The 27896-nt window shown below is 37.7% G+C and overlaps 1 protein-coding gene and 1 long non-coding RNA gene across 2 annotated transcripts; one reads left to right on the top strand and one right to left on the bottom strand.

Moving 5' to 3' along the window:
- Nucleotides 1–33: 33 nt before the first annotated feature.
- Nucleotides 34–15634, top strand: LOC122190277 (islet amyloid polypeptide). The gene is made up of 8 exons (XM_042890147.1): nucleotides 34–139; nucleotides 445–548; nucleotides 1082–1140; nucleotides 2403–2481; nucleotides 10139–10240; nucleotides 12426–12522; nucleotides 12663–12797; nucleotides 15238–15634. The coding sequence occupies exons 6-8, from the start codon at nucleotides 12443–12445 to the stop codon at nucleotides 15428–15430; spliced, it is 408 nt and encodes a 135-aa protein (XP_042746081.1). The 5' UTR covers nucleotides 34–139; nucleotides 445–548; nucleotides 1082–1140; nucleotides 2403–2481; nucleotides 10139–10240; nucleotides 12426–12442; the 3' UTR covers nucleotides 15431–15634.
- LOC122190278 lies at nucleotides 4683–27896 on the bottom strand. Its single transcript, XR_006182101.1, has 4 exons — nucleotides 27858–27896; nucleotides 13048–13107; nucleotides 10551–10595; nucleotides 4683–4745 (listed from the first exon to the last, which is right to left on the bottom strand). It is a non-coding gene; the product is annotated as an uncharacterized LOC122190278 (long non-coding RNA).

The following is a 27896-nucleotide window of genomic DNA, read 5'->3' on the forward strand; positions in this document are numbered from 1 at the left end:
AAACCAAAGAGTGGAAAGTCATTGTGACTGTGATCAAAGCAGGCAGACATCAGACATGGGACTCAGGAGAGAGACTCAACTCAAGGTGCTGAAGCATGCTTCACCTGTGACCCTGAGTATCTTGATGGCACACATTCATGTATGTTTCTCACACAGGAATGCACATGAAAAAGCCTAAATGCAAGGTCTACAAAGTTTGGTGAGGGTGGGATTGGGATGAATGAGCACCTGGCTCTGAGCACAACATCCTTGGACAAGGCTTCTCAGATTTATTCTAGCTGAAGGAGCACCCAGCTTTGCACCCTGGACTACAGTATGCCCCTTAAGGTTTGTCAGCTTGACGTGGGGAAATAGCAGACCAGCAAAGTCTCATGTACTTAGAAGTATACTGCTGTACTGTAAAACATTTTAATTCAAGTTACTAATAACAGTCTCTGCCTTTAGGCCATCTAGGCCTTAGGCACCATACAGCCATTTTTCAGAAGTTCTGCTGATGACCACCAGTGACTGAGAACCCCAGTCTGCTCAGTGCTGCACCACAGCAAGAGGTGAGGCAGTGTTCTCCATTGTTTCTTAGAATAAAAACTGACAAAGTTAAATGACTGAAGGCATTCAGTCTTCTCAGTTGACAACCTTCTCAGTTGTCACACACTAGAAAATATCTCAAGAAAAAATCTTTTAACATTCCTCCAGTGTGAGAAAACCTTCTTCCTCAGAAGACATACATTTCACAAAAGTTACAGCCCTGCTTTCTGTTCTTTCTTCATGATGGCGTCCAAATTATACCTGATGACTACCTGTACGGAAATTTTGCTTATATAGTATAACTAAAATTCAAAATTCTATCATTCATTTCCTTAAAACAAAATCTGAGGTAAAATATTATTTCCCATTTCCCATTAATTTGAAGGTATTCTTGCATTTTATGTTTTCCTCACATACCTATTGTTTCCAATGGAAAATACTGCTTTTTGTTTGCAGAACAAAGTACAATGAAAAAGCAAGACTGAACAGAGATAGAAAATGGCTTAGTATAAATCTGCCTTAACTCAGTATGATCATCCTTGCTTCCCTAATACAGCATCTAAAGATGATGAAGGATGAGGACACTGCCCATCCAAAGAAAAGTTCTTCAACAGAGTAAGTAGTATTTTGTAGTATTCATTCAGCTGCAAAGTGAGTTCTCTCTTGTATCATTACTGGGTGCAGAAGCCCTCTGCTCATAACTATGTCTTGTTTTATGTAAAACAGAAGTCCTAGCATCATTAAAGCATTACTCCTGCTTTTACATTAAAAATACCAAAACCTCAGTAGTCTAATTGGAATAATTAGCTATGAAAATCTGACTGCAAGTAATCAAGAGAATTGGTTAGGAAAGTGCACTTAGAACTTGATACCTATTTATTGTAACTGATCGGAAAGCAGAACATTAGATCCCAGTGTAGCTGATCTTCTCCCCATGCTTACAAAGGTTAGTATTCCTTTCTTCCATCTCTAATTCCATCCATTTTTAAATATTTCATCTCACATATATTGGTAGGATATATTCTACGTAAGTTTTATATTTTAAGCAATGTTTGCAGAGAGTAAAGTGGCCATGATTTTGACTATAGAGATCCCTATTTTCAAATAATGTTATCCGTCATACCTATTTAAAAGTATCTAGGTGACAACAAGTGCTCTCTTTCCTTTAGAAATAATAATAATAAAAAAAAGATAAAGCAGCAGCAGAAGAAAATACTATCTTGTCAAAAGCTGAAGTACTCCTCATGATGGTAGCTTTAATTATTGCATACTTCATCTCAATTGACTTCTGTAGTTTAACGATTCACATTTTCAAATATTCATATTGCCCATTCCAGAAGATTTCTTTTTGTATGTGCTACCCAATTTGATCAGTTCAAACGACCATACCTGCAAAGAGCTTATGGACCTATGTGCTGAACCATCTAAAAAGTCAAAGAAATTTAACTTACTGATGGGATTGGGTATGAATTGAGTTTATATTTATATGAAAAATTAAGAGAGAGATGTTTCAAGGGCATAATCCTCTGGATATGTACATGAGCACATAAGCACATACACTAATGAATCTTAACAAGAACAGTTTGCATTCATGAAAGATTAATACAGACTTTCTCTTCGGTAGTGTTCTGTTTTTCTGTGGCACCATGAGAAGGGAAGTACTGAATTATATGAATCCTGGCTTCATAGACCAAGGATCTTAGAGACTGCTGCTTACAAATCAACAAATGCTATATATCCATATTATTAGCTCTACAACCCTAGAGGAAGGCAAGTGCCTTTTACTCAGAAAACCACATAGATTATTCCACTGAAAATAGTGTTTTCCCAGAAAAGAAAAATAGACTAAAAATATATATATTTATTTGATTTTTTAGCTACCTGTGGGTGCTACAGAGCTTTTGCATTTTCTCAAGCATTTTGAAAGCTGAAGGATATCAAGGGAACATTTTTATGGTAAGTGCATGTTCTCAGTTTTAAAGTAGATAATTGTAGCCTACTTTATATGGTCTGTGTGTATAAAAACAAGCCTGAAGTAACAAATCTCTAGGGACCATACTTGAGCACTTTGGTGGATGGACTCCTTCAGTTTCTGAACATTTTCAGTGGTTGGATGTGCTTAGGTGCCACTGAGAGGCACTCACTGTGCATATCTTGACCTTTGTAACTTGCTTTTATTTCACCTCAGAGGATTCAGCAGGGGGACTGAGACGTTGTCTGAAGGTGAGAAGTCACTCCCAGTTCTCTCCCAGGTGTCAGCAACATGCACACATAAAATTCCACTCCAAAAAAGATCAGAGCAGAGATTTGAAATTCACATGAGTTCATAAATGTACACTGTTTAATATTCACTGAGTTCATGTAAAATTCAGTAAGCATGGAATTAAGTATTTTTCTCTACTGTGACTAATTTACGGATAATACAGTATTACAGAGCATCTCTGATGTCCTGGAGTATTTAATTTTCATCTATCCCTATCTCATTTGCACCGAGTTCACTCCTTCCTGCATTATTAGTCTACCACTTGAGAAATTGAGAATTTACATATTTTCTTGTATCTGTGGACAGATTTTGAGGGACACTCGTCATTCCAGTGCTCCAATAAAAGGAAAATACCTTGAAAGAGTAAAATATTTGTATAGAATCAGGTATACTCTATTCTTAGCAAGTAGTTTTGTTGAAGATCCTCATATAGACTCTCTCAATAAGTACTAGAGACAGATATTTCCAGAGAGCAATTTATCTTATCTTGAGACAGCTGTCTAAAATGAGTGGGACAAAATGGTCTCTGGAGGTGCTTCCTTTCAATTTGAAAGCCTGAAGAACTAGCTTAGCTTAGGTAACTAAGTTTTAGACAAGTAAAAATAGGTCAAATGACACCTATCCTTGATCTCTCTGCTCCTTATGTCATTCTAGACTTACTTGTCTTGGCCGAGGAACAAAAAAGGCTGCCAGCAAGTCTAAGATCAGAACCTCTTTACAATTGCTTGTGGAGCTCAAGTGAAAATGCAGATTTGCTCTAAATTTTCAGTTAAAAAGCAAGAACAACTATTGGTCTTAAACAAATGTTAGAAATAATGATTAATTATCTATTCAAGATACACAGGTGACTTTTGGCCTCAGTCTAAATATGACACTGAGGATTAAACCGCTCTTTTCTAGCAGTGTGGTAGCATCCAACCACAGTTGAATCTTATTTGGGAAAAACTAGACATATGAGCTATGTCTCCACAGAACTAAACACTACAGCAATCGTGGGTTTCACATCCTACAGGACATAGTATAATAAGATGGGTAAGGATGTTGTGACACAGATTATTTTCCCGGTCATCTCCCCCACCAGCTCTGAGCTGGACTGAATCCAAACAATGCCTTTCTCAGTTGTGTCTCCTGAGATCTTCTTCCCTATTGCAAGCTTATCAGGGGACACAGTAGAGCTTAAAATGTTAGTCCTCACTTGTACTGACTGGGACACTGGCCATCTAGCACTGTTCTAGTTGCACAGCCATTTTCAGTCAGATGGAGGCTAACAGAGACAACTTGTAACAGGGACAACGTGGGATTTTCTTTGTTGTCCTCTGGTCTTGGTGCACACTCCAAAAGCTTAATTGCAAAATTAAACTTTTGAACAGAACAGCCAAACTGAACCTGAAAACCTCAAAATGTTGTTTTTGCTTTCAGCTGCTCAAATGGGTCACAACATCTGCTCAGACCAATTAGACCTCCTCCCAGTATTTTGGAAACCTACTTCCTCAGAAGATAGAGATGAAGAATGCAAAAAATAAAGAAAGATACAATAATTTAACAGTGCATTCTTTAATCAACAATGTATTTATTCTAGCAGTGGTTATACTAGACTGGGGTGTACTGTGGGGAGCCAAAGGATCTCACTGCACTGGCCAATGAAAAGATCTACAAATGAGAGCTTGATTTACCCAAGCTAGGCAGAAAAGAACCCAGCTGTATTTAAAAAGTGGAGCGTTGTTGGTTTTTTTCCCTGCAAATGCACAAATACAGAAACATACAAGTCCTTCTGTTCATTTTGTACCTAAGTTCAGAATTAGTTTGAACATAATATGCTGCTTTCTTTTCTCTCACCTCATCAGAGCACATTTGTCAGCTAGAGACTAGGTGAAGATTCAGATCTGCCTTTCGTCCTTGACTCTAACATCAACTCTGTGCATTCCTCTTAAAACCAACATCATCTCAGTTTTTTCTCCTGTAATACAAGAAAAACAGAAAGAAGTCATTTATAGCATGCACTGATACCTACATGGAGTTAATCCTGTCTATGTGCAAAACACTAATGGTTGTTTGTTTTCATAATGAACTATATTTATTTAAACTAAATACTGTCATAACACTGTTTCTTTCTTAAGAAAGCAGTTTACCACATTGATTTCTACACGTATGAATGCGTTGTTTCTTGGTTTTGGTTTAGCAAAACAGGCTCAGGTCTTTCAGGCTTGCGGCAAACTTTAAAAGGACATAAAATTCTTCATTCTCCAGAAAATCTGCCACAAGGCTGGAAGACATTCTGTTATACAAACTTCTATTTTTAAATGTTAGAAAACATTAATGTTCCAACTGTCAAAACAGCTTTTCAGAATAAATTAACTACTTAAAACAAAATGTTGAATAGCTAATGATATCCTTTTGGGCAGTACCTCCTTTTAAAAGTACAGATGGATTTGTTTTGTGTTCAACTTGTCAGCTTTCCACTAACAAGGCATATTGGCTCATGAACATGCTTTAAGAGAAGTTAAAGGAACAAATGTACTGTAGGTTGACTGGCAGTTCAAAGGCTTCAAAGACTCTCTGGAGCCTTTTCCTCCCAAAAAAAAAAAAAAAAAAAAAAAAAGACATTAACTATGATTCATCAATCAGTGGTTTATGTAACCTGAAAGCATTTCACTTTTGCTATTCATCAAGTCCCCAAGTTTCTTGGTGTGTGATAATACTCTTTGTGTGCAGAGATGCCATCACACAACTGGTTAGATACCGGTTACTAGAAAATGCTTGCAGGTGATACACCTGGCCTTTCTAAGAGAACTCTGAATGTGGACTTCAGTCTTAAAAGGTGAGAAATATCCTCATGTAAGAGGGGAATACGAGTGACATTTCTATGAATTGGGCACATAGCTTTGCCCCTACATTTGAGCACAACTTTCTAACTACAGACACCTCATTTCTTCTACATGGGTGATTTTCATAGGATCTCCCTTTCTTGCTCAGAAAGGTTTAAGTTGCATCAATTATAACTCCTCTTTTGACAAGGGAAATTAACTGACTTCAGAAAACTGTATTTTTCAGATTTCATCATTAAAAAAATACTTCACCTCCATGGTAGCCACTTATTTATGGTTCTTTTAACAGTTGTTTAATCAACCAGTGCAAACTATTGCAAGCATTATAAAAGGCAACAGGACAATACATAACCTAGAGTAGTAGTCCGTAACAATTCATTACACCACGGAGAATACTATGAGAGTTTATAACTACTGCTTATAGTTACTTTAAGAATGTCTTGAACTTTTGTTGACGTGAAATTATATGAACTTATGTTATGTTGATGTGGAATTACATATAAAGCTGCCAAAGTTGCTCATTTTTTCACACAATATCAATAAGCATGAACAGTGTGGCAATTTGAAAGTTTCTGGAAATGAAATTAGCAATTTCCAGCCTGGAGAAATGCATCAGGAAGGGCTGTAGTGCTTCTGAAAATGGTAAAAAAAGGAAGCCCACAGTCACTAGAATCATAGCCATAGCCAGAAGTTTATCACTGGCTATGAAGACCATCTATCTAGGCAACAGCTTACACAATACAAAAGGTTCGAACCCAAAAGAAGAGTTCATGCTATCCATTCTAAATAATGTTTAGTAAGTACTCGACACTCATAGATTTAAAAGATTTAAAATCTTTAAGTATGTGCTTCTCTGCTGTTCTGCACAGGGTTCTTTTTTGTATCAAATGCTATGAAAACATATTTTCATCTTAGTCCCATGAAAACTGTAGCATTTGTTGGCACAAAACGCATTAATATGAAATTATTTGTGTTATTATCTGTGTTGACAACATAAAATTTCCAGAGCCTAATTTTCTTGCAGTAATATAGTGTGTTCAGTTCTGCACTGGGTATTTGATTCAGTGACAGTTTCTTGCAGAAGGCATCACCTTTTGAATCAGCCACATCACCTGTGGTATGTCTTCTGTTGTCAGGGAAGATCTCAGCCAGAAATGGAGTGGTGGGTAATCAGATGGAAACAAGCAATATTTGTTGTAAGAGACACGACTGTAAAAGAGCCAAAATGCACTAATCCTGGTACATATGCTGAATTCCTAATGAATTTTTAATGACTTCTTTTGGTAGAGAGACAATTTAATGTACTGATTCATGTTCCCTGTGCATATCAAAATCTTTTCTCATCTCCAAGTAGAATGAAAAGGTCAGGTCTTCTGCTCACATATACAACAATGCAGGAATACAGTAAATGTAGCCCTATTGCACTTCTCTTTGAAGGAGGGCTATCTTCTTTTACAGCTACATGTGTTGACGTACCATAAATAAGTTAATTTATGTTTCATACTGTTGTCAACGAAAATCCTCCTACGTAAACTAGTACTCTGCATTTGCCCCTACAAAAAAATTATTACTTACGTGACTGATTCCCAGTTCAGCACAACTCTCTCTTTAAAACAGGAGAAAAAATGCCACTATTAATGGCAGAGCTGTCAAGACAGCATCATCTGAAAGACTCAGAGTGTTTCAAGACAAAGCCAAATTGTCAATCTCTACTGCAGCTTGCAGAGGGAGGAAAAAAAGAGTCTGATTGTTGAAAGTGAAATAATGTAAAAGAAAACTTAGTTCAAACTTATGCACTCTATCAGGTAAGAAGGGCTGATGTGATTCTGTGTAGATTTACTTTGAAAACCATCAGTTTCTCTTACTGATGAATGACTCCTTTTGCTCTGTACTTTTTAGGTATGGAGAGTAGCTCCTGGTCTCACAGAATCTTCTATAGTTGCCTATGCTCTTTATAAGTTGTTGGGGTGCAGAAGAGGGATAGGGATTTCTCACAGTAACACTTGGTAAATCAGAAACAGTACTTCTTCACACACCTAATTCCTTAACCTTTTTTGAGGTGCCCATGCAAGTTTGCCTATTAATAAGAATCCATATACTACTGTACTGTGGTATGTACCATATTACAGCAATATATCTGAAAGCTGAATAGCTTTCTATAGATGAATTCTTATAGATAGCTACATTAGTTAATGGCTGTAGCAGATAGCAGTGGATAGCTTAGGTTACAAGAAAGGAAGAAGGGCAGTAATATTTCATGTTACCTAGTCACCTTTAGCACTGTCTAGAGCCCTAGTAGGTGACATTGATAACCAAAGGAGAACTCAGCTTTTTCTTCTATTTCTGGAAATGAGTTGAAGGACAGGGAAAAAAATGTCAAGAACTTAAACTATTTGTTGTATTCAGAGGTGAATTGTTAGATGCAAGCCAGTAGGAGCCCTGCAACTAAAGCTCTATAAAATGTAAGCAGGACTGGCATTAGGAAATATAACTCACCAACTGTGCTGTCAATTCTGAGTTTTCTGATCTAAACACAGGATTTATTCTGCTTGCTTGGGAAATTCCCAGCTATAGGAACTGATTCAGCACAACTCTCTTGAACTTATGCTCTGAGCAATCATTTGCAGCAGCCTTTGTAGCTACATCATTGTTCTGTCCATGATGTGAGCTGAGTAGCATAACACAACATAAAGGTCAGATTTAAGGTTCTGCTACGTATCCAAATTACTTCATTCCATTTGCTAGTCGGTTCCATGAACGGCCACCATTTCTGAATTACCTCAGGTGGGCAGTTGGACTTGATGATTTTAGAGTTTTTACCAACCTTGGTGATTCTGTGATTCTATGATTCTACGATTAACTTTGTCTCCATTAGCTCTTCTGCTGCTGCTGCTTCCAGTACTCTTCAACAGAGTTAACTCCAGTTTAGGGACCAACAAGAAGAGCTGTTTGAGTTTCTGTCACTGCTTAAATGGCCCATACCAAGTAGAAGTAACGAATGTTAACCTCAGATTAATGCCTAGAGCTTTTCATTTTCTGTTTTAATACAGTAGACAAACTAAACTGTGAGTTATTCGTTCATGTCTAGTTCCTGGCAACTGAGCAACAGTGTAATTTACTGAAGACAGCCAACTTATACAGCAGAACGGCATCTGAAAAAGTGCACGTAACAGCTAATAAGGTTTTTTTCTGACTCTCACAAATAGAAAGAGTGTGCTGTTAACATTAGTAAGCAAATATGAAATGCAGAAATTAAAAAACAGTCATTAAAAATGGAAAATGGCTGTCCGGAAGGGGATCAAGAATGGCCAAAAAAAAAGCAGTAAATGAGAAAGAGAGGCAGACAACCTTAAATGTCAGGTTATTGAGAACTTAGGAAGTTAATGCACCCATGATGGAACTCCTTTCACATACCTTTAGACACCATCTACAAAGGAGCAAGCTTATAGTCAACAAGGAGAAACAGGCACAAATCTGAGCTGTTGTAGACTCCCACATTAGAAACACACACCAGTGCACTCTATACAGCTCACTTTAGTTAGAAAAATCCCACACCCTGGTACATAAAAGCAGCAAACGCTTGAGACAGGACTGACTCCCTGTTCCTCTGCTGCCAGTGCACTACATCGCAGAGCAGGTTCATCCTCTTTCAAGTCAAGATGTTTACCCAGGAAGTTTCCAGAAAGGACTGTAGTATTGACATATCATATCCTCTGGGTTCTGTGTAAACCTCAGATCTGGTGTCTTCTTACCCTCATATAGGCCCAATATTTTAGACAATTATTTTTATGCGGGCTTAAATGCCAGTACAAATACATACAATTATCATGTAACTACCCAGGATAGAGTCTGTCCTGTGTTTCTTTCCTAAGAATACTCAATACTTTCCTTAGCAAGATAACATTTGTTATGCACAGAATTAAGGTGGTGTTTTGTTTTGAGATCAGGGTTATTGAACTTCATCAGTGTTAAAGATAGTTTTGAAACCACTTCAGTTAAATGGTACTAACTGCACGGTACTTTGGGCCAGGTTCTTGACATTTCAGTCATGAATATTTCTGCTGTAAGAGATATTCTATGATTTCAGATTTCATTCTTGTTTGTGTGCAAAAGCACTATTTCTGCTTCAAAGAACGTGCAACAGAAGAAGTAATGTCTTTGATTTGTTAACATTACACCTGAACAAAAAGCCGGAGAGACTTGTCACTAATTCTGGCAAAATGAAATCCAACCCAGGAGAAAACGTAAGGGTCCTGGGGCGTCATGAGCACAGTTTCATTTCTACAATACAATCAAGAATACCTCCTTTCCATAAAACATTAGGTGCTCCCCATGACAGCTGGAATTGGGATCTGAGATTTAATGCTTCTTTGAAAATCTTGTTTAACTTTTCTTATGTCCCATAGCTTGATTCAGTCTTGGTACATCCCTTACATGCCTTAAAAAGTATCTGATTCTGAATAACGAAACCAACCTTCTCACATCTCAGATCAGAACTGCATCTGATATATCTACACTTTATCAGGAGCTGGAATAACCTGTGGCTGCTTTTTCACAAGCACTGAGCGTGCAAGCCACTCCTGAGAGCCAGAGGAACCCGGACCTCTTCCTGCTCCATTGCACTAAGGTATTCAAATTCAATGTTTAAGCTGTGAATATGAGCTGCTGTTAATTATCAGCCAGATTATTGGCATAATTATTTTTTGGCACAATTCTATCTCTGTAAAATGGGTCTAATCATGTTTTCAGTTCAGGGGAGTGAAATGACTGCAGTGATACAAAATGCCACAGCATTTTGAAAATGACAGCAGAATGTTTTTCATTCCAGTCAAATGCTATAGTGAAAACATCAATAAGAACTCCATGGAGAGATAAACTTGTCTCTGAGTTGCACAGTACACACTGTCATGGTGAAGACATAGCAGAACTATTCTTACTTCTTACACACTGGGACTGTCCATCCAGGACAGAAGGAAAGGAATCTAGGGGGAAAAAAAAAAAAAGTATGTGATCATATCATTAAAAACAGACAGCAGTATATTCAAAAGCAGAATCCCACTTTTTATAACAACATTTTATCACTTGCAAAAATCTTATTGACAAACTAGCTACTATATTCACTGTGAGAGGATTATATCCTAGCTAAATGTCCTTTCTGCATACAGCCCAAGTAGCACAGATGACCAAAGAGAGGCAACAGTGGAGCTTTGGTTATTTCAGTACAAAATCTGCTGCTGCAGACTAAACTGACAAAGGTGGCTTCCAGTTAAGACAATGCACTTGGCACAGAGGCAGTTAGGAATTAACTCCTGTTGTCTGGCAGTACAGAAGATGCATGTGACAATTTCCTAGCACAGAAAACTTCAGCTGTGCTTCTTAGCCCCATAAGTAACTGAAAGACCAGTTTTCCAAATGCATTTGGGCACCTAAAGGTACACCTGAGGACAATCATTGTCACCTGCCTAATTCCCACTGAAAAATATGCAGTCAGGTAATTAATTTTAATTTTCATTATCTAAAAGAAAAAAAATAATCCTAGTCTCTTAAAAGCTGTGTATTTTTTCTCTGAACCACGCTCTGTGGACACTAGAACTAAATGTACACAGGTAGCCTTTGTTTCGGCATTTCCTAGCTTTTTAATATTAGTCTTTCCCTTCCTAAGAATACCATCTGAAACAATTTCCATGCATGAAACAATGAATCTACCAGTACTAACAAAAGATTTTACATTAATAACGAGAGAATTTTCATTCATATTCATAGTTAACCAAAAAATGAACATGATTTCTATGTTGTAACTCTCACACTGTCAATTTAAATCATTTCCCCTCTTTTTGTACGCTTTACTTAGCTTTCATCCCCTTGAACACGTTTTTCTATTTTGATCATCGCATCCTTCTACAAGAAACCTCTTCAACGTTGTCTGTTTTCTAATAAGTCTGTTTTCTTATATTTCAGTGATCCGTTGTCTCATTTACTCCAGCTTTCCCTATAACTTATGTTACCTTATTTAGCCCTTGAAAACACCCACAGGGAATATTACCTCAGCATCTTATCACAACTGTAAAGCTGAAGCTACGATTCTGATGTGCAATATGCTATTATGTTCAGGAAGGCATCCTGCATATACTAGGCTAATATTTACCAATGTGCTAATGAAACGATGACCAAGCTGCCTCTGCTCCTCTCCGGGGCACCTTCTATCGATACGGATGGGAATTAATGACAGTCTCTCTCTCTGCTGCCTGATGTCAGAGCTGAGAAAGGTGTGAAGGGTATATAAGAGCTGTATTGTCAGCAAGGAAGTGGGGAAAAGGGATACTCCAGAGCCAGGTGCAAGTGTGGAACTGTGGCATGCACCCTTCTCGCTAACGCAGGTGTGCTTCTCCAGTTAGCTCCCTGACCATTACAAGGTAAACACTTTCCTTTTTTCTTATTTAAGATGCAATGCAATAGATGTGCTTTTAGGAAAACGTGTTCCAATGATTAATCAACAGCATTTTTTCAGGAAAAGGCTAAAATGACTTCAAGGTAAATTGCACCTGGGACCAAAATTTGAGATCAGGACACGCCAGGAAATGCAAACTCGAGATATGGGAAAGGATTGACACTATTAGATGAAAAATAAATGCTTGCTGTTGAGAGATTTCTCTCTGAATTTGCCTGTCACTAAACTTGTGGGAATCATTTTTTCACTCTAGCCTATGAAAAAGACCAGCTACTGTTGATTTAGGACAGAATGGTCATCAGTCACAGGATATGCTGAGGAGTATTTGGCATTGCTCTCAATTCTCAATCATTTTTCTTTTCAGAAAGTTTGGAAGCAAAGATGTGCAACCTAAAGCTGTCAGTTTTCTTCATTGTACTTTCTGTCACCCTGAGCTGTTTGGAAGCTACGTCTATTGAGAAGTGAGTAATAAGTAATCATGTTTATTTCTGTATAGGGGTAGCTTTCCAATTATTGCATGAATTGTTTTTACTTTCATGTCTAAAATAACATGAGCAGAAATAGAGCTATTCAGTATCACAGAGTATTTTATCATTTAAAGATTATTATCTGTGAGTGACGATCTCTCTGATGGGACTTCCAAGAGGCAAGAGTGGATACTGCCCGTAATGTCACAGAACACACTCTCAGGACTTAGTGAGAAAATGCCGGGACAGCCAGCAGCAAAGACAAAAAGGTATTGATTTCTCATGCTTCTTCTTGATGTGTCACAAGTAAAATGAAGTAAAATGAAGTAAAATTTAAACCGGTGATATTCTGTTGAGATTCTTCATGCCTCTTATTTGTCGTAAAATACTCTTCCTGTAAACAGAGCCACTCCATAAGCAGGATAAAAAGTAAATCCAGAGAAAAAAGTTGCACATCATTTGTTACTTCACAATTACAGCCCTTTCACAAATGAAAAAAGCTTGCAAATACTACATTACCTTGAGAAGTAAAGTCTATCGTAAGAGGTTTTTTTTAATTTAAACATCAAATCTCCAAGCCTAAAGGAGAAATAAAAAGAAAACATATCCTGCTTAATAACACAAGTGCTTTGACAGAATAGAATTCTTTTAAAATTTAACTACTTCCTGAAATTGAATAATATTTCATTAGTGTTACATGCCAATTTAATCATGGGAAGAATGAAGAAAAGAAACTGGCTCTGATAGAGTTTAAGTAGTCTGAAATACATACATTCATGTTTATAGAGCCCTAAATCCAATTTCAGGTAACGTTTTGACTATAAAATAACATTTCAAAATGTACTTGCAATTTCTGCTAAATGATAAACAGCACTGAATGCTCAATCTTGCCTTTTGAACAGTACTCTTTCAATGACAGTTCTGCTATAGATAGACTCGGTAAATATATGTAGAGTTATCTGTTTCTTTCAATTAAATAAATATTACCATATAACAATTTGGCTCCCTTCCAAAATAATAATGGAGACTACCTGCATTTATACAGTTCTTGCTTTTTAAAAATCAATATATATATGTATATTGTAGTAATCAAGCACAGGGCATCACCTCTATGAGTGTGGTATGCCTTACCTGCTTTTTTGAGATGTTTGTATACAGTCTTACTGGGTGAAGTGTTTCAAAGCACATATTCAATTAAAGGCTATAGATCAGAAAGCTAAAAAGCTAATAGACATAATGGTTTCAGCCAGTCTTGACACTGGTTAGAAATCTGGTAACTTCCTGTAAGAACTGAGGTTTTAAACTTGGAGTGGCAGGGTCTGATTTGATACCATTAAAGAAAAGGAGAATTCTGCCTCCACTAACAAATGAGGATTTTCATTATAAACAGTTGCTGTTTGAACCCCATATGTTAAGGGCTTCATTAAACTCTTTTTAAATAATAGAAATACCAAGAAAAATCTATGAGGAGCTATATCAAACCCTATGCAAACATTTAGTTAAAATATTGATTGCTTAAAAATTGCTGCCTATTTGCTGATCAAAACTGGTATGCTACAGACATTTCTCTCATAATTGCTATTCCATTTGCATTCTTAGATTAGCACAACTAACTCTCAAAGAATAGATGACATTTGAGATAATGGATTTAGTCAATCAACAGGAAAAAGTATTCATTGGTAATTGCTCAGAGTTTGAAACTAAAATTGGAACTCTTCACAGTGAATTTCTACTGAAAACTGCAGTCTACTCTATGCCATGTTAATGTGAAGAAACCAAAGAAAATTAACAATAATTCTGTAAGCCAGTGGCCATCAAATATTTATGTGTGGAGGAGAAGCAGAGTAGTTTCGGAAGTTGTAAAGCCCGTGCTCTTTCAAGCCAATCATTGTATTGTGTTTAAAACAAAGATCTAATGCTGCTTAAGTCCTACACAGCGTTTGTAAACGGTTGGTTCAGAGCATTAAATATTATTTTTAGGTAAGGACTCTTCCACAGGAACTCTTTAAAGCCTTATCCAGAAAATGATGACCTCCTACACGATTGCAGATGTTTTAACAAAGATGTGGCCCCTTTTCACTATTGAAGAAATCCCTATTAAGACAGAACTAAATCCTCAGTGGTACTGAAGCCAGCAGCGGTCGGCAATATCTGCCACCTCTCACATTAGATGGCACAGCTGGGAGAGCCTTCTGGCTCAATCCATTTAACATGGACTGAAAGATCACTGTTTGGTGAGAGCAGGGTATGATTTGGAGGGAAGAAGAGAACTAAATACATGTTAGTGGCTGCCATTACATTAGTAATCCTCATGATATCAGCAAGAGCTCTGAATAGACTTAGAAGTTCAGCTTAAAGGTAAACATTTAGTCATTGTTTTCACTTACTGTCTTAACTATACTATCATTGGAGGTTTTCTAGATGTCATAAACTGCTATTCTGAATATCAATAAAAATGACATATGACTGTTAAGGTTAGCATTTAAATAACCCCCATCATTAAAACTGATAATAGCATACAGTGCAAAAAAGAAAAATTCAGGCACAAAGTAGGTGGAAGGAAGATTGTAATGTTCCTGTATTTGTGGCACATATTAAAAGAACTCTCACATTAGCACAGTTCGAAAGCCTTTTAGAAGCAGCACACCTGATTGCTCATCATTTGACTTCATGACCTCATCTTGGTTCTTTTTTTTTTTTTTACATTAGTGGTCACCACCTGGAGAAACGGAAGTGCAACACTGCTACATGTGTGACACAACGCTTGGCTGACTTCTTAGTTCGTTCCAGCAGCAACATCGGAGCAATTTATTCACCTACTAATGTGGGGTCCAATACATATGGAAAGAGGGACACAGCTGGGCTTTTAAGCAGAAAATCCCAAAACAATACAAATCTTTAGGGTGTTGTAATGACTATCAATACAGTTTTAGTTAGGAGCTCAGTTTCTAATGTAATCTTTTGGTCAATTATTACTTGTACAGTCTTAACAGTGCCTTGTTTTCTTTGTGTACGTGTATGTAATTTATGCATGTGTAACATCATGCATAGGCTATTTCAAATCCTTTAGAACTCCAGAAATCTGCTTGTCAAATTTCTTTGTAAAAAACAAGAAACAAAAAACTATAATAAATGGCAGAATAATTCCAACTTTTTAATTATTTTATTATTATTATTAAAAGGCTAAAAAGATAAACATGATGTGTATGTCTTTATAGTCACAGTTTGGTGAGAAGAAACCATTCATCTTAATTAAGACCAACAAAAAACAGAACGCTAAAAGAAGTTATTTCCTAATTTAGGTAAAACAGAAGAATCTTCTGGTTTGGAAATGGTTACAGAGCCTTTTTTTTTCCCAGGTGAAAGAACAATTAGATGAGATACTAAGGTTGTACAGTCTGATTATTAGACTAATTAACTGCCTTGTCTCCCTCCACCATTAAGAGCCTGAAAATAGCAGAAGTAGCCTTGCAGTGTAGGTTTCCACACAGTGAGGATAGGATATTAAGAGTTTCTTACTCTTACTATAAGATGGTATCAGCAAAAGTAAGCATCACAAGCGTATCTTCATTTCAAACTGGTAGAAATACTTCTCTTTGAGTATTCCTTTCCTTGAACTTAAGTAATAAAGAGAAAAAAACAAATGGCAATTCAGGTATCAAAACATACCATAGATGTAAAGTAAATCTGCCTTCTGGCATACAAATATTTCTACCAACATTCAAGAAAACTAGAGACGGGCAGATCATAATGGAATTCTGACAGTGTCATTTTGTCCTACCACAGTCCAGTATCAGTGCATGCTAAATAACCATATTTGTTCCTTTAAAATGCTAAGTGAACTTTCACAGAGATAACATCAGTGGTTGTTTAATCCAGTACTTTCTCAGTGGAGACTTCACTATCAGCTGGAAAATATGACTGTTCAATTAAGAAAAACATTCAGTAGAAGCTCAGGGCTGGAGAAGCAAGTGAAATCTTAATTGTCATTGTTTCATTTGCCTCTGTCATAAAGAATGCCTCAAAATACAAAAGACACATTGCAGAGTTTAATATTACATGGTACTTTTCCTTCATTCCACAAATATCACATGGGAATAAAATTTACTGAACAATTTTTCTGCTGTAAAACTGTTACCGATTACTCTGTTGAGAAAAGTTTCACTCTTCAGCAATGTTCTAATGAATATTTATTCTTAAAGTTACTGAGAAAATCATTCAGATGGTATTAAACTTGTATCATATTTCTACCAGCTTGAAACGCTTTCAATTCAAGCTATTTTTGAGATATGTTAGGCAGTGGGTTTAAATTGTTTTTCAGCTAGAATATTCACTTTTCAGTAAGCAAACAAGAAAATGACAGGATAGCTTTCAAATGTCACCGTGACATTGTTTGTACAGAGGAGTAACTAGGAATCCTCACTGCAAGTGGGTGCTGATTTCTAGGCTAATCCCAGCCTGAAATATGTACAATGCGTTAAGCATCAACTTTTGCTCTTCAAGCTGCCATATGACAAAACAAAGCGTAGACTATCTATGCTTAGTTGCAAGGGAATTGTATACACTACTTTCTGCCCTATGGCCTTCCAAACCCGAAAGGTTCAATACTAAAATCTATTTATCGTGTTTGCCTCCATTTGACAAAATATTTAAAAACATTACTCATCTCCCAAACCAGTGAACCATCTCACATAACTTCAACTAGCCTGTCGTCAGCACACTCCTGCTACTTGCTGGAGAAAGGTAGCTACTTCCAATTTAGACACAGCTTAGACACCTATTTTAGGATGGGATGAATCATGCCCTTGAAGAGCCTCTGTTTCTTCACTGACAATATAAAGTGTCTAGACAATTAACTAAAATGGGTACTTTGACTGCAGTTAGATGGCATGAATCCAACTTTCAGTTGATATGAACAGTTCAACTTAAAAAAACGTTTGGTACAGCGAAACACACAAAAAAAACTTTCAGGCTCCAAATCATCAGAGTGACCAAATTTCCCATTCTGAACTAAAGTAATAAATTCATCCATTCGGAGCACCTTGAGGAACTGCCTGCAGAGTTGTATCCTCATACATATCTTTGAGAATGCAACTCTGCTACCCTTCCTGCTCCTGCGTAGTTACCACCAGTTGCACCTAGACTAGTTAAAGAAGAAGGATCTAATCATGGTAAGCCTGGATAAAATACTTAGCACAATAGTTAGAGATTAAGTCAGTATAAGAGATGGATTTAAAAAGAAAAAAAATGCATGTAATCATAAAGCCCCTAAACAGCATAATTTCAGACACTGCAGAACATGAAGACTGTTGGGTGAAGCCTAAATAACAAAAGAAAAAAACAAAACAAAAAAAAATTCCTCTAAACACTTCTTAAAATCCCAATATGTATTCATCTGGACCTCTGGGAAGATAAATATTTGCTGAATCAAGTCTCTGCTCTTTTTCATCTGGACACTCCACAGCTTTCAGAGAAGAGGAAAAAAAAGAAAAATCATAAAAGATGAAAATCAATAATGTAAATTACGTGACAAATAAGGCCATTTTCTGTTGAAAAAATAAAAGTATTAGATATCTGCTTTCTAGTGGCTCCTGCTGAGTTCTCCTTAAAAGAAACAAAATAGGAAGATAGTATTTATTCTCATCAAATTAAAGGGGGAAGAATAAAAATCATCAAACAAGAAAAAGCAACGTTAAGAAAAAAAAGATTATATGAATATCAGAAAAGAATGAAATGATGAAATGTCCCTTAGAGTCTAATATTTCTAAGGAAATATGGCAGTTTCATAAAAGGTAGGTTCATCGTTTTTGATGATAAATTGAGTTGTGGTAAGAACTCAATTTGTCTCCAAAAATTAAGAAAGCACACGATATTTGTGCAACATAAAATTCACTTCTATTGAATAATAACTTTTGGATGATTAGATTCAATTTGTGTTTAGGAAATATCAGTATTTTTCATATACATAATCTGGGAGATAGCTTCAAACACTGTGTTGGGAAAGCTTCCGTGCACTTCCAATGGGACAGTGTGATTAGCAAGCCGTTTGGATTCTACTGAATGATTTTCTAAAACTATTTAGAGATTCATACATTGACGGTATGAGTAAAATCCACTTCCTGTAACGAACTACTGAACATCTTCAGTAGCAGTTGTCTTCATTTTCTAGACTTGTGCTGTGTTTAATTCAAGCAGCTCACATACCAATATAGCTTGATAGTTATGGTAGAATCCTTTTCTTTAGAGTAACAAGATAAAGAACTTCTGCTGTCTAGCTTCATTATCACATAGAGAAAGGACTGCTCTACATGGCTTTTATAATGCAACTAGCAAAAAGCTGTAGTTATGTATGACACATCTTGATGTATACTGAATATAAAAATAATGGTTGAAATAAGTTGAAATAGAAGTTTCCTGAGGGAAATGACAACTTCTGTTTCAAACATCTTACAGTTATTTCTATTTTTCCAACCTGATAAGAAAAAAAAACAAAAAAAACAAAAAAACAGCCCTACAGAAAAATAAAATACATTTGAATTATTTTTGAGGTCTTTGTATGCTTCAATAACCAGACTCAAACACAGACCTGAAACCTAGGCTTCACTTTAAGAACAAAGTCCATCAAATCTGGATTCTGAGAACTATATAAATTGGTTTCCAGCTTCAACTGCAACAAAAATCAAATATTTTTAATTTGCTCAATTAAAGAAGTGTTTCTCTAACTAAAAACTGTCTTTGAATAAAATTGTTAAAAATAATTCTCAAACTAGGAATTTACATTATGCATGCCATCAAAAGTTGAAACTCATGACATCAGAAGCTGACCAAAGAATGAAACAGTGGTGATGAGACAATAGTTAGAACTGCTCTTCATCATACCACAAATTTTCACTTTGAATGCTGAAAAAATTGAACCGAAAGAACACATTTACATGTATTTAGTTCCTAACAACAGGCTTGATCTGAATAACAACTATGCCATAAAGTAACCAATTTCTAGATATGATTTTATAAGTACAAAATCCATTTAATTATTCAAATTAAGGATCTTGGACCTAATTCTTCTTTAATAACATTTTTACCTCTATATTAAAATACTTTATTTGATCTAGCATTACAAATAGTGAAACTGTTTCTTACCATCTATTTTACAATATTCTTAGCGTAAAAGATTACTGAACAGACAGCCTGAGACCAGTGTAGAACAACTGATGACATCAAGGTTGATAGAACCTGGTTACATTTGTTCATTCCCAAGTTTTGACTAGGGTGTCATCTATGGACTGCACTGTATTTTTGTCACATTTTGTATTTTTGTCATTTTTTGTATTTTTGTTGCTGTTTTCAAAAGGAATTAAAATAACTGGAATGTATTAAAATAATTGCATTAAAATGTAAGTATCTACTCTAAAGCATCTGCAAGAATAGATTTTTATTTATGTGGATTGAAACAGCTGGAATAATATTGAAATTAAATGTTGCTCAATATAATTCATATAATAATTAAAACCAGCAGAAGCTCCTTTATTTACACTGCCAACAGAAGCAGATCATGGTAGTCAAACAGGATAATTTCTCATTCAATAAGCAGCCCCTGTGGAAGAGGTTGAGGTGGGACCTCCCTTCATTTTGTAAGGGGAATTGTGTAAGAATTTGATCAGTCTATAATTGTCAGTCCAGCACTGAAGAAGCTGAGGTACTCAACTGTCAGAATACAGGTCATTTTTAAAAACCGTTCTTGGATGAGCACATTACTTACGCTGCATATGGAACTAGCCACTGAGGATTTAGAAAAAGAAGAAAAAATCTTTTAAATGTCAATTTGCAGATTGGCAGATATTATCTAATGAGGTTCAACACAGCCAAGTGCAAGGTTTTGCACTTAGGCTGGAGAAATCCCAGGCTTATATACAGACTGGGAGGAGCAGTCCTTGAGAGCAGCCCTGCAGAGAAGGACCTGGAGGTCCTGGTCGATGAAAAACTTAACATGAGCCAGCAGTGTGCTCTTGCAGCTTGGGAAGCATATGGTATCCTGGGCTCCATCAAAAGAGGGTTGGCCAGCAGGGACAGGGAGGTGATTGTCCCCCTCTGCTCTGCTCTTGTGAGGCCCCAGCTGGAATACTGTGTCCAGGTCTGGAGTCCCCAGTACAAGAAAGACAGAGAGCTGTTGGAGAGGGTTGAGAGGAGGGCCACAAAGATGATTAGAGTGCTGGAGCACTTCCCCTAGGAGGACTGGCTGAGGGAGCTGGGCTTGTTCAGCCTGGAGAAGAGAAGGCTGTGGGGTGACCTCTTTGCAGCCTTTCAGTACCTAAAGGGAGCCTATAAGCAGGAGGGGAATCAACTCTTTACAGGGTAAATAAGGGTAGATAATGGCAGGACAAGGGGAAATGGCTTTAATTTGAGGGAGGGAAGATTTAGGTTGGATCTGAGGGGGAAGTTCTTTACCAAGAGAGTGGTGAGGTGCTGCCCTGCCCCTGGAGGTGTTCAAGGCCAGGTTGGATGGGACCTGGGCAGCCTGGTCTAGCATTTGATATGGAGGTTGGTGCCCTGCATGTGGCAGGGGGGTTGGAGCTTGATGATCCTTGAGGTCCCTTCTAACCTAAGCCATTCTGTGATTCTATGATGATAATTTTTATTTTTCATTTGCCATGCGCAAGAACTTCTTTACAGTGAGGTGACGGAGCACTGGAACAGGCTGCCCAGGGAGGTGGTGGAGTCTCCTTCTCTGGAGATATTCAAGACCCACCTGGATGCCTACCTGTGCAACCTGCTGTAGGGAACCTGCTTTGGCAGGGGGGTTGGACACGATGATCCCTGGAGGTCCCTTCCAACCCCTACAATTCTGTGATTCTGTGATTCTGCATTCTTATAATACAAGAAAGAGAGAAAAATGAAGGTGATGGGACATTATATTCTGTCTTTCATAGAAATAACAGATTCCAAGTAATGCATGAGAGTGGAAGATGCTCAAGTCGATCTTAGTTGGAAAGGCTGTTTCACTGATCCCAGCACAGATTCAGATTTCAGGATGAACACAAAATAGTGAAAAAGAGAACATAAGTGACTACCTCGACTGTAACAAAGATTTTCACATCTCCAGAGAAAGTTAGCAGGACCACCACATTCCGGACTTGTTCTGGAACTGTACCTTGAAGGATGCTGTTGGAGCAGGTGGCCATCTATGTACTTCCTGATATCCACTGACTTCTTAACCTACCACATAAAATCAGGTTGCTCCCCAGAAACTAGTGCTTAAAGCATCTGCATTTAGCGCTTTCCCTCAGTCTATTTCTGTTAAACAGGCTCCAGACACACTGCAGGTTTGGTTTTCAGGAGGCACTGAGGCTGCTCACAACTGCAGGAGGAGGTAGAAGCATGCACAACAGGGCTAGCAGACCCTAAGGCCCGAGAAGACACAGTGCAAGTAATCTGTACTTCCCTTGGATCATTTTTGTGGCCAGTCTCTGGACTCACTCCAACAGGTCCACGTCTATTCTGTACTGAAGACTCCACATATAGACACAGTACTCCAGGTGAGGCCTCACCTCACAGAGTAGAGGGGCAGGATCACCTCACTCGCCCTACTGGCCACACTTCTTTTGGTGCAATTCAGGATACGGTTGGCTTTCTGGGCTGTGAGGGCACACTGCTGGCTCATACCCAGCTTGTCATCCATCAGTATCCCCAGGTCCCCAGCTCCCCAGGCTGAGCTCTATCCCAGTTTTTGCTGATAGCAGAGCTTACCATGACCCAGGTGCAACACCTTACACTTGGATTTGTTAAATCCTGTGAGATTCACTTGGGTCTCTCTGGCTGGCATCTTGTCCCTCGGGAGTGTTGACCACACCACACAGCTTGGTGTCATCCACAAACTTGCTGAGAGTGCACTCAATCCCACTGTCAATGTCATTGATTAAGATGTTAAAAAGAACCAGTTTCAGTACAGATCCCTGAGGGGCACCACTCAACACCAATCAATAACTGGACACTGAGTCATTGACTACCACTTTCTGAGTATGATCTTGTAACGAGTTCCTCATCCTTCAAACAGTTCACTTGTCAAATTAATATCTTTCTAATTTGGAGAGAAGGATGTTATGTGATCATGTCAAAGGCCTTACTGAAGTCCAGACAGATGATGTAAGTGGCTCTTCCCTTGTCCACTGACTCATAAAAACCCACAGGGTTGGTCAGGCAGGACCTGACCTTGGTGAAGCCATGCCGCTTACCCCATATCACCTCCATGTGCCTTAACACAGTTTCCAGGAGGATGTACACCATGATCTTCCCTGGCACAGAAGTGAGGCTGATAGGTGAGTATTCCCTGGGTCATCCTTTCTACCCTTCTTAAAAAATGGGGGTGATATTGACTTTTTCCCAGGGGGTGTGGAGCCAGGAGCTGGACTCACTGATACTTATGGATACCTTCCAACTCGGGATATTAAACGATTTTATGCCTATTGAGAAAACACTTTCTAAAAACATTCTTCAGTCCACAGATACTTGTTGTTAACTCCCTTTTCTTTAGGGAGCCTTTTCCAAAAATCAAAAAAGCAGATGTTACCACTATTTTTCCTACTAATTCTTGTCTATCATACAGTAAAGCTTGCCAAGAGGCTTTGTGTGCAGTCCACCAGATAATGTACAGCTAACAGACCAGATACAAGTATTGGAAAAGACCTAATCACAGAATCACAGAATTGTAGGGGTTGGAAGGGACCTCCAGAGATGATCGAGTCCAAACCCCTGCCAAAGCAGGTTCCCTACACCAGGTCTCACATGTAGGTAACCAGGCAGGTCTTGAATACCTCCAGAGAAGGAGACTCCACAGTCTCCCTGTGCAGCCTGTTCCAGTGCTCCGTCACCTCACCATAAAGAAGTCCTTGAGCACATTTGTGCAGAACTTTCTATGCTGCAGTTTCCGGCCATTTCCCCTTGTCCTGTCTCCACACACAGTTGAAAATCAAAATATCATTTCATGAACCCAGAGAGTATAAACAGTAAATAAACAGCATGGTCCCTCAATTTATTTCTGGAAAGGAAGAAGTTTTTCTCATTATTTATTCAGTGTTTTCCAAGCTCAAATTAAGGCAAATGAAACACAGCACTGACGACATTAATACAAGCTCACAACCATGTACATACTGAGCGCTGTAATGTAAAGCCACTAGACCATGATATTTGGAATTAAATGACTAAAGAAATCTATTTCATCCTAATATTCATCCTCTTCATTCCACACCTTAGCAATATAACTTCTGTGAGTCACCACTCCAAGTAGAAAACTAATTTAAAAACAACTCTTTCCACACTTTCAATATTGAACAATTGGTTCTGGAGACAGATGGCTTCACAGATGATTACAGTCACCATCACCCTCAGTATCACTTTCAGCTGGGTCAGTCTTAGTGTCTGAAAGGAAGCTAACATAACTAGCCACATAACTAGTCATTGTCCAACTCAACAGCAATGGGTGAGACAGTGGTTTTCCAGAACAGCATGCTGCAAAACTTCCTCCATAAAATCAAAAGAGAAATCACTCTATCTCTAGAAGTGTGTGCTTGTGTTCAGGTCTCAGTCCAGCAGATGTAAAAATAATTTTATTCAATTTTTCCTTATAGAACACATGGGAATGAAAGAAAGAAGGAAGATCAGTAAATAACTAACTACGGCTTTAGAAGAGTACAGCACAGTCAGCAAAACCTTCTAGAGAAGAGATATTTGGATGTTTTTTGAGGTTGTAGGCAGACACCACTTCAAACATACAATAACTTATCAGTCAGAAAACTGATTTGAATGTATGGCCCAAGTGGCTGTGCAGAAACAATGCAAATTGATTCAATGACCACACAAGGTAACAGGAGAAAGAAGCAGAGATTTCCAACATTAAGGTAAAACTGAAATCTTGAAACAAAATGGTGAATATATTATTGTTGCTTAAAATAATAACTTTTGCCCTGAATTCACAGAGAATTTCAGAGGCTTCTCTTGAAGCCATCAACTTCAATCTATCTGTATTCTTCTTCAAAAATATTCCATCTCACATTCTGGTAACTAGCTTTATAAAACATCAGCAAATTATGGGTACATCTCATTTCTGATGTGATTTTCCACAAAGCTATCATTCATGTTAAAACCACTTCCAGGTCTGGCAAGACAAAATTTGACCACAAGAAGAAATACTAATAAACTAGGAAATATCTCGAGTCAATTTCAGGCTCAAAAGAGAATAAGAAGAATGTCTGAATTTGAGATTTCACATCATTTCCTTTACTATAAAAGCAAAGTGGAAATTCTGTGGAAGCTCTGCAGCAAGGAGCCTTGGCACACAGATCATTTCATTGACACTATGTGCACGCACACATACATACATGCATATACAGCACAGAGAAAAATTCTGCAATTTCAGGTAAATAGGTTTTTTGCATTCTCAGTTGTGGGATAAAAAACTGAATTTCCCAATTTCTGCTTAGTTTCAGCATTTCATTATTTGAGGGCTGGAACATCTCCCCTACAGGGACCAGCTGAGAGAGCTGGGGCTCTTCAATCTGGACAAGAGAAGGAGGGACCTTATAGAAGCCTTTAAGTACCTAATGGAGACCTACAGGAAAACTGAGAGGGACTTTTTATAAGGGCAGGCAGTGACATGAGGGGAAATGGCTTTAAACTGGAAGCGTGTAGGTTTAGACTAGATATTAGGAAGAAATTATTCACTGTGAAGGTGAAGAGACACTGGAACATGTTGCCGAGAGAGGTTGTGAATGCCCTCTCCTTGGAAGCATTCAAGGCCAGCTAGATGAGGCTTTGAGAAACCTGGTCAAGAGGAAGATGTCTCTGCCTATAGCAGGGGGTTGGAACCAGATGGTCTTAAATGTCCTTTCCAACCCAAATCATTCTATGATTCTGATTTATTATAGTATTGCCAGAACTAATATCAATTCTTATCTTTCTGACAATTTATTTTGTCAAAATTCTTTATGACAAATGTAAAAAAGATACAAATATCAAGAGCTTGAAATCAACACACATTATTACATGGTCTGCGAAGTGGGGAAGAATTTAGAAAGCATAAATTAGTAGTATTGTGTTTGCTGGCTTTGTAGGTAAAGTCCAAAAAAAGGTAAGGATAGCATGCTGAAACTCAGGAGGGAAGTAATGAGCAGTCTAGAGAAAAAAGAAATGGAAATCTCAGAGATGCAAGTATAAATAGAAAACAGTTATGGTGAAGGGAACCATGGAGGAGATAGAACTAACTTTTTGCATCTCCAGAGACCAAAATGCATTCCTACAGAATCACGTCAACACAGGAAGTAAACAATTTTGTCTGACTCTCAGGGACTCAAAGAAAATGGAGAGCTCTTCCACACAAGAGCTAGTTTCATGCTAGAGCTGAAACCCATAGTTTCTTCATTTAATCATCATATTAAGCCACAGATTTTACTGCATAAAGACTCTGGGATTTAATCTACTGCAACTACATGCCTGTGAAAATAACCAAGATTTGTATGTCTTAGGAAATTCTGCTCTGTACCCTCTGTGTAGAAATGCAAACAGGAGACTCTTGCAAGATCAATCATAATCATAAATTTTACTGCTCTGTTATTATACTTTATTTATTTATATATCCTGAAAGGACTGGAGATTGGGTATCTGACTAATGCTAGGGTGATAAATTGCTCAGAGAAGAAATCTAAACCTAACTGTGAGCTTCTTCCTCATCTAAACACATCCATCACATTCTAATAATTTGAAGAACAGTTCTAATCAAAAGCAGTCTGGACTTTTTTTAATCCAGACAACAGCATTCAATGCAGATTCGTTGCCCAAAATAAGATTTAGTTTGTTGGTCTGCATTACCATTAGAACTACAGAACTAGAACAAATCACTGCAACAGAAGCTTTTCTATTTCCTACAAAATCTTTTTTTTCCTCGAAGTTTGCATAATGATGTCTTACAACTGAAATCAAAATACTCACCAAATGAGCTGGCACAGAGTGTGCACTCATTTTACATGCTGGGTATGCATGATGCCCTGTGCCTCGAAACCTATTAAATATCTCTTCAAACAAATGCCTGTTATTTTGGACTGACAGAGGCATAAAGAAAGCATGTATTTGCCCTACAATTTTCCATTGTGGTTTGCTACGAAACATAAACACTGCTCATACATGAACACTGTTAACTATTTCACTGTAGCTAGAGGCTGGCAAGTGAGTAGACCTGAAAATCACACTGGTGATCTGCCAATCTGTTGATAAAACCATTTCATCTGGGAAAAAAAATACGGTACCTTTAGCAATTTGGATTGTCAAGGTATTGTGGATTTCTCCTTTTCAAACAGTATAAGTTTGATACTCATATCCATGCAAGTCTACAGAGGTTATTTAGCCTGACCAATTTTTCGAAGTAAAGCTAACTTAGAAGACCTTACAAACAAAACTCAGGTACATCACATACCAGGTGAAACTTCAGCACAAAATATGTCTCAATAAAACCCAAATGCACAACCATAAATAATGATTATATTTTCTACGGATATATCACCCTTTGCTACCCAGTATCATTTTCTGTTCTTCTTGTTGTACCTGCTTGTGTTACTTACAGATGCACTCTTTAAGCCCATGAGTTTTTCTGTACCTTCTGTGTAAAGCTTTTACTTTTCAGTGTATTAAAGAGTATTGTTGAAGCCACAGAACTCTCCCTGTGCAGTTATCTTTTCCCAGTTTGCAACTAATAGTATTAAATCATATGGTAAATTCTTCTAGACATGTCCCACATTCTGAGCTGGCATAGCTTCTACTCTCCTGTCCCTCTTGCCTCATAGCCCCCAGGTTTTTCTAGAGGCTTATGGCAGCTATCTTACTATGCTGTAACTGAGCACAGGTAGAGTACTTGAAAGATGGAAATCACTGCTACTGGGAATAGGATTCTGCTGCAATCTGATACTACTACCTAAGAAATCAAAATAAAACAGAAGCAGCTGCCCATGTGAGCACAGTTAGGCAGCTGAAGCCATACAACAGAAAAGACTGTTATACCTTAACAAAACAAAACAAAAACAATTACCAGTGCTTCTAGTGAAGTACAGAATAGCAGCAAATTCCACAAATGAGACTAAGTTATAATCAAACAAGGAAAGACTGCTCCAAGTCTACACTATGATAAGAATATGAAAACCAGTTCTGATGGCAGTGCAAAAGGACCCAGTGCCCTCATTGTACCTCCTCTATGAGAATGGATCCCTTCCTCCCTTTTAACTCCATATCATTAGCACACAGACAGTTCCCCGTTGGCAAGCCATAGGGTATTGATTACCATTCCCACTCACCTTTGGTCCAGGCTGTACGTGATAGATGAGTGAGAGCTG

The sequence above is a fragment of the Lagopus leucura genome, unplaced genomic scaffold, assembly GCF_019238085.1.
Source record: "Lagopus leucura isolate 7727_CA_CO unplaced genomic scaffold, USGS_WTPT01 Super-Scaffold_100159, whole genome shotgun sequence".
Classification (NCBI taxonomy): Eukaryota; Metazoa; Chordata; class Aves; order Galliformes; family Phasianidae; genus Lagopus; species Lagopus leucura.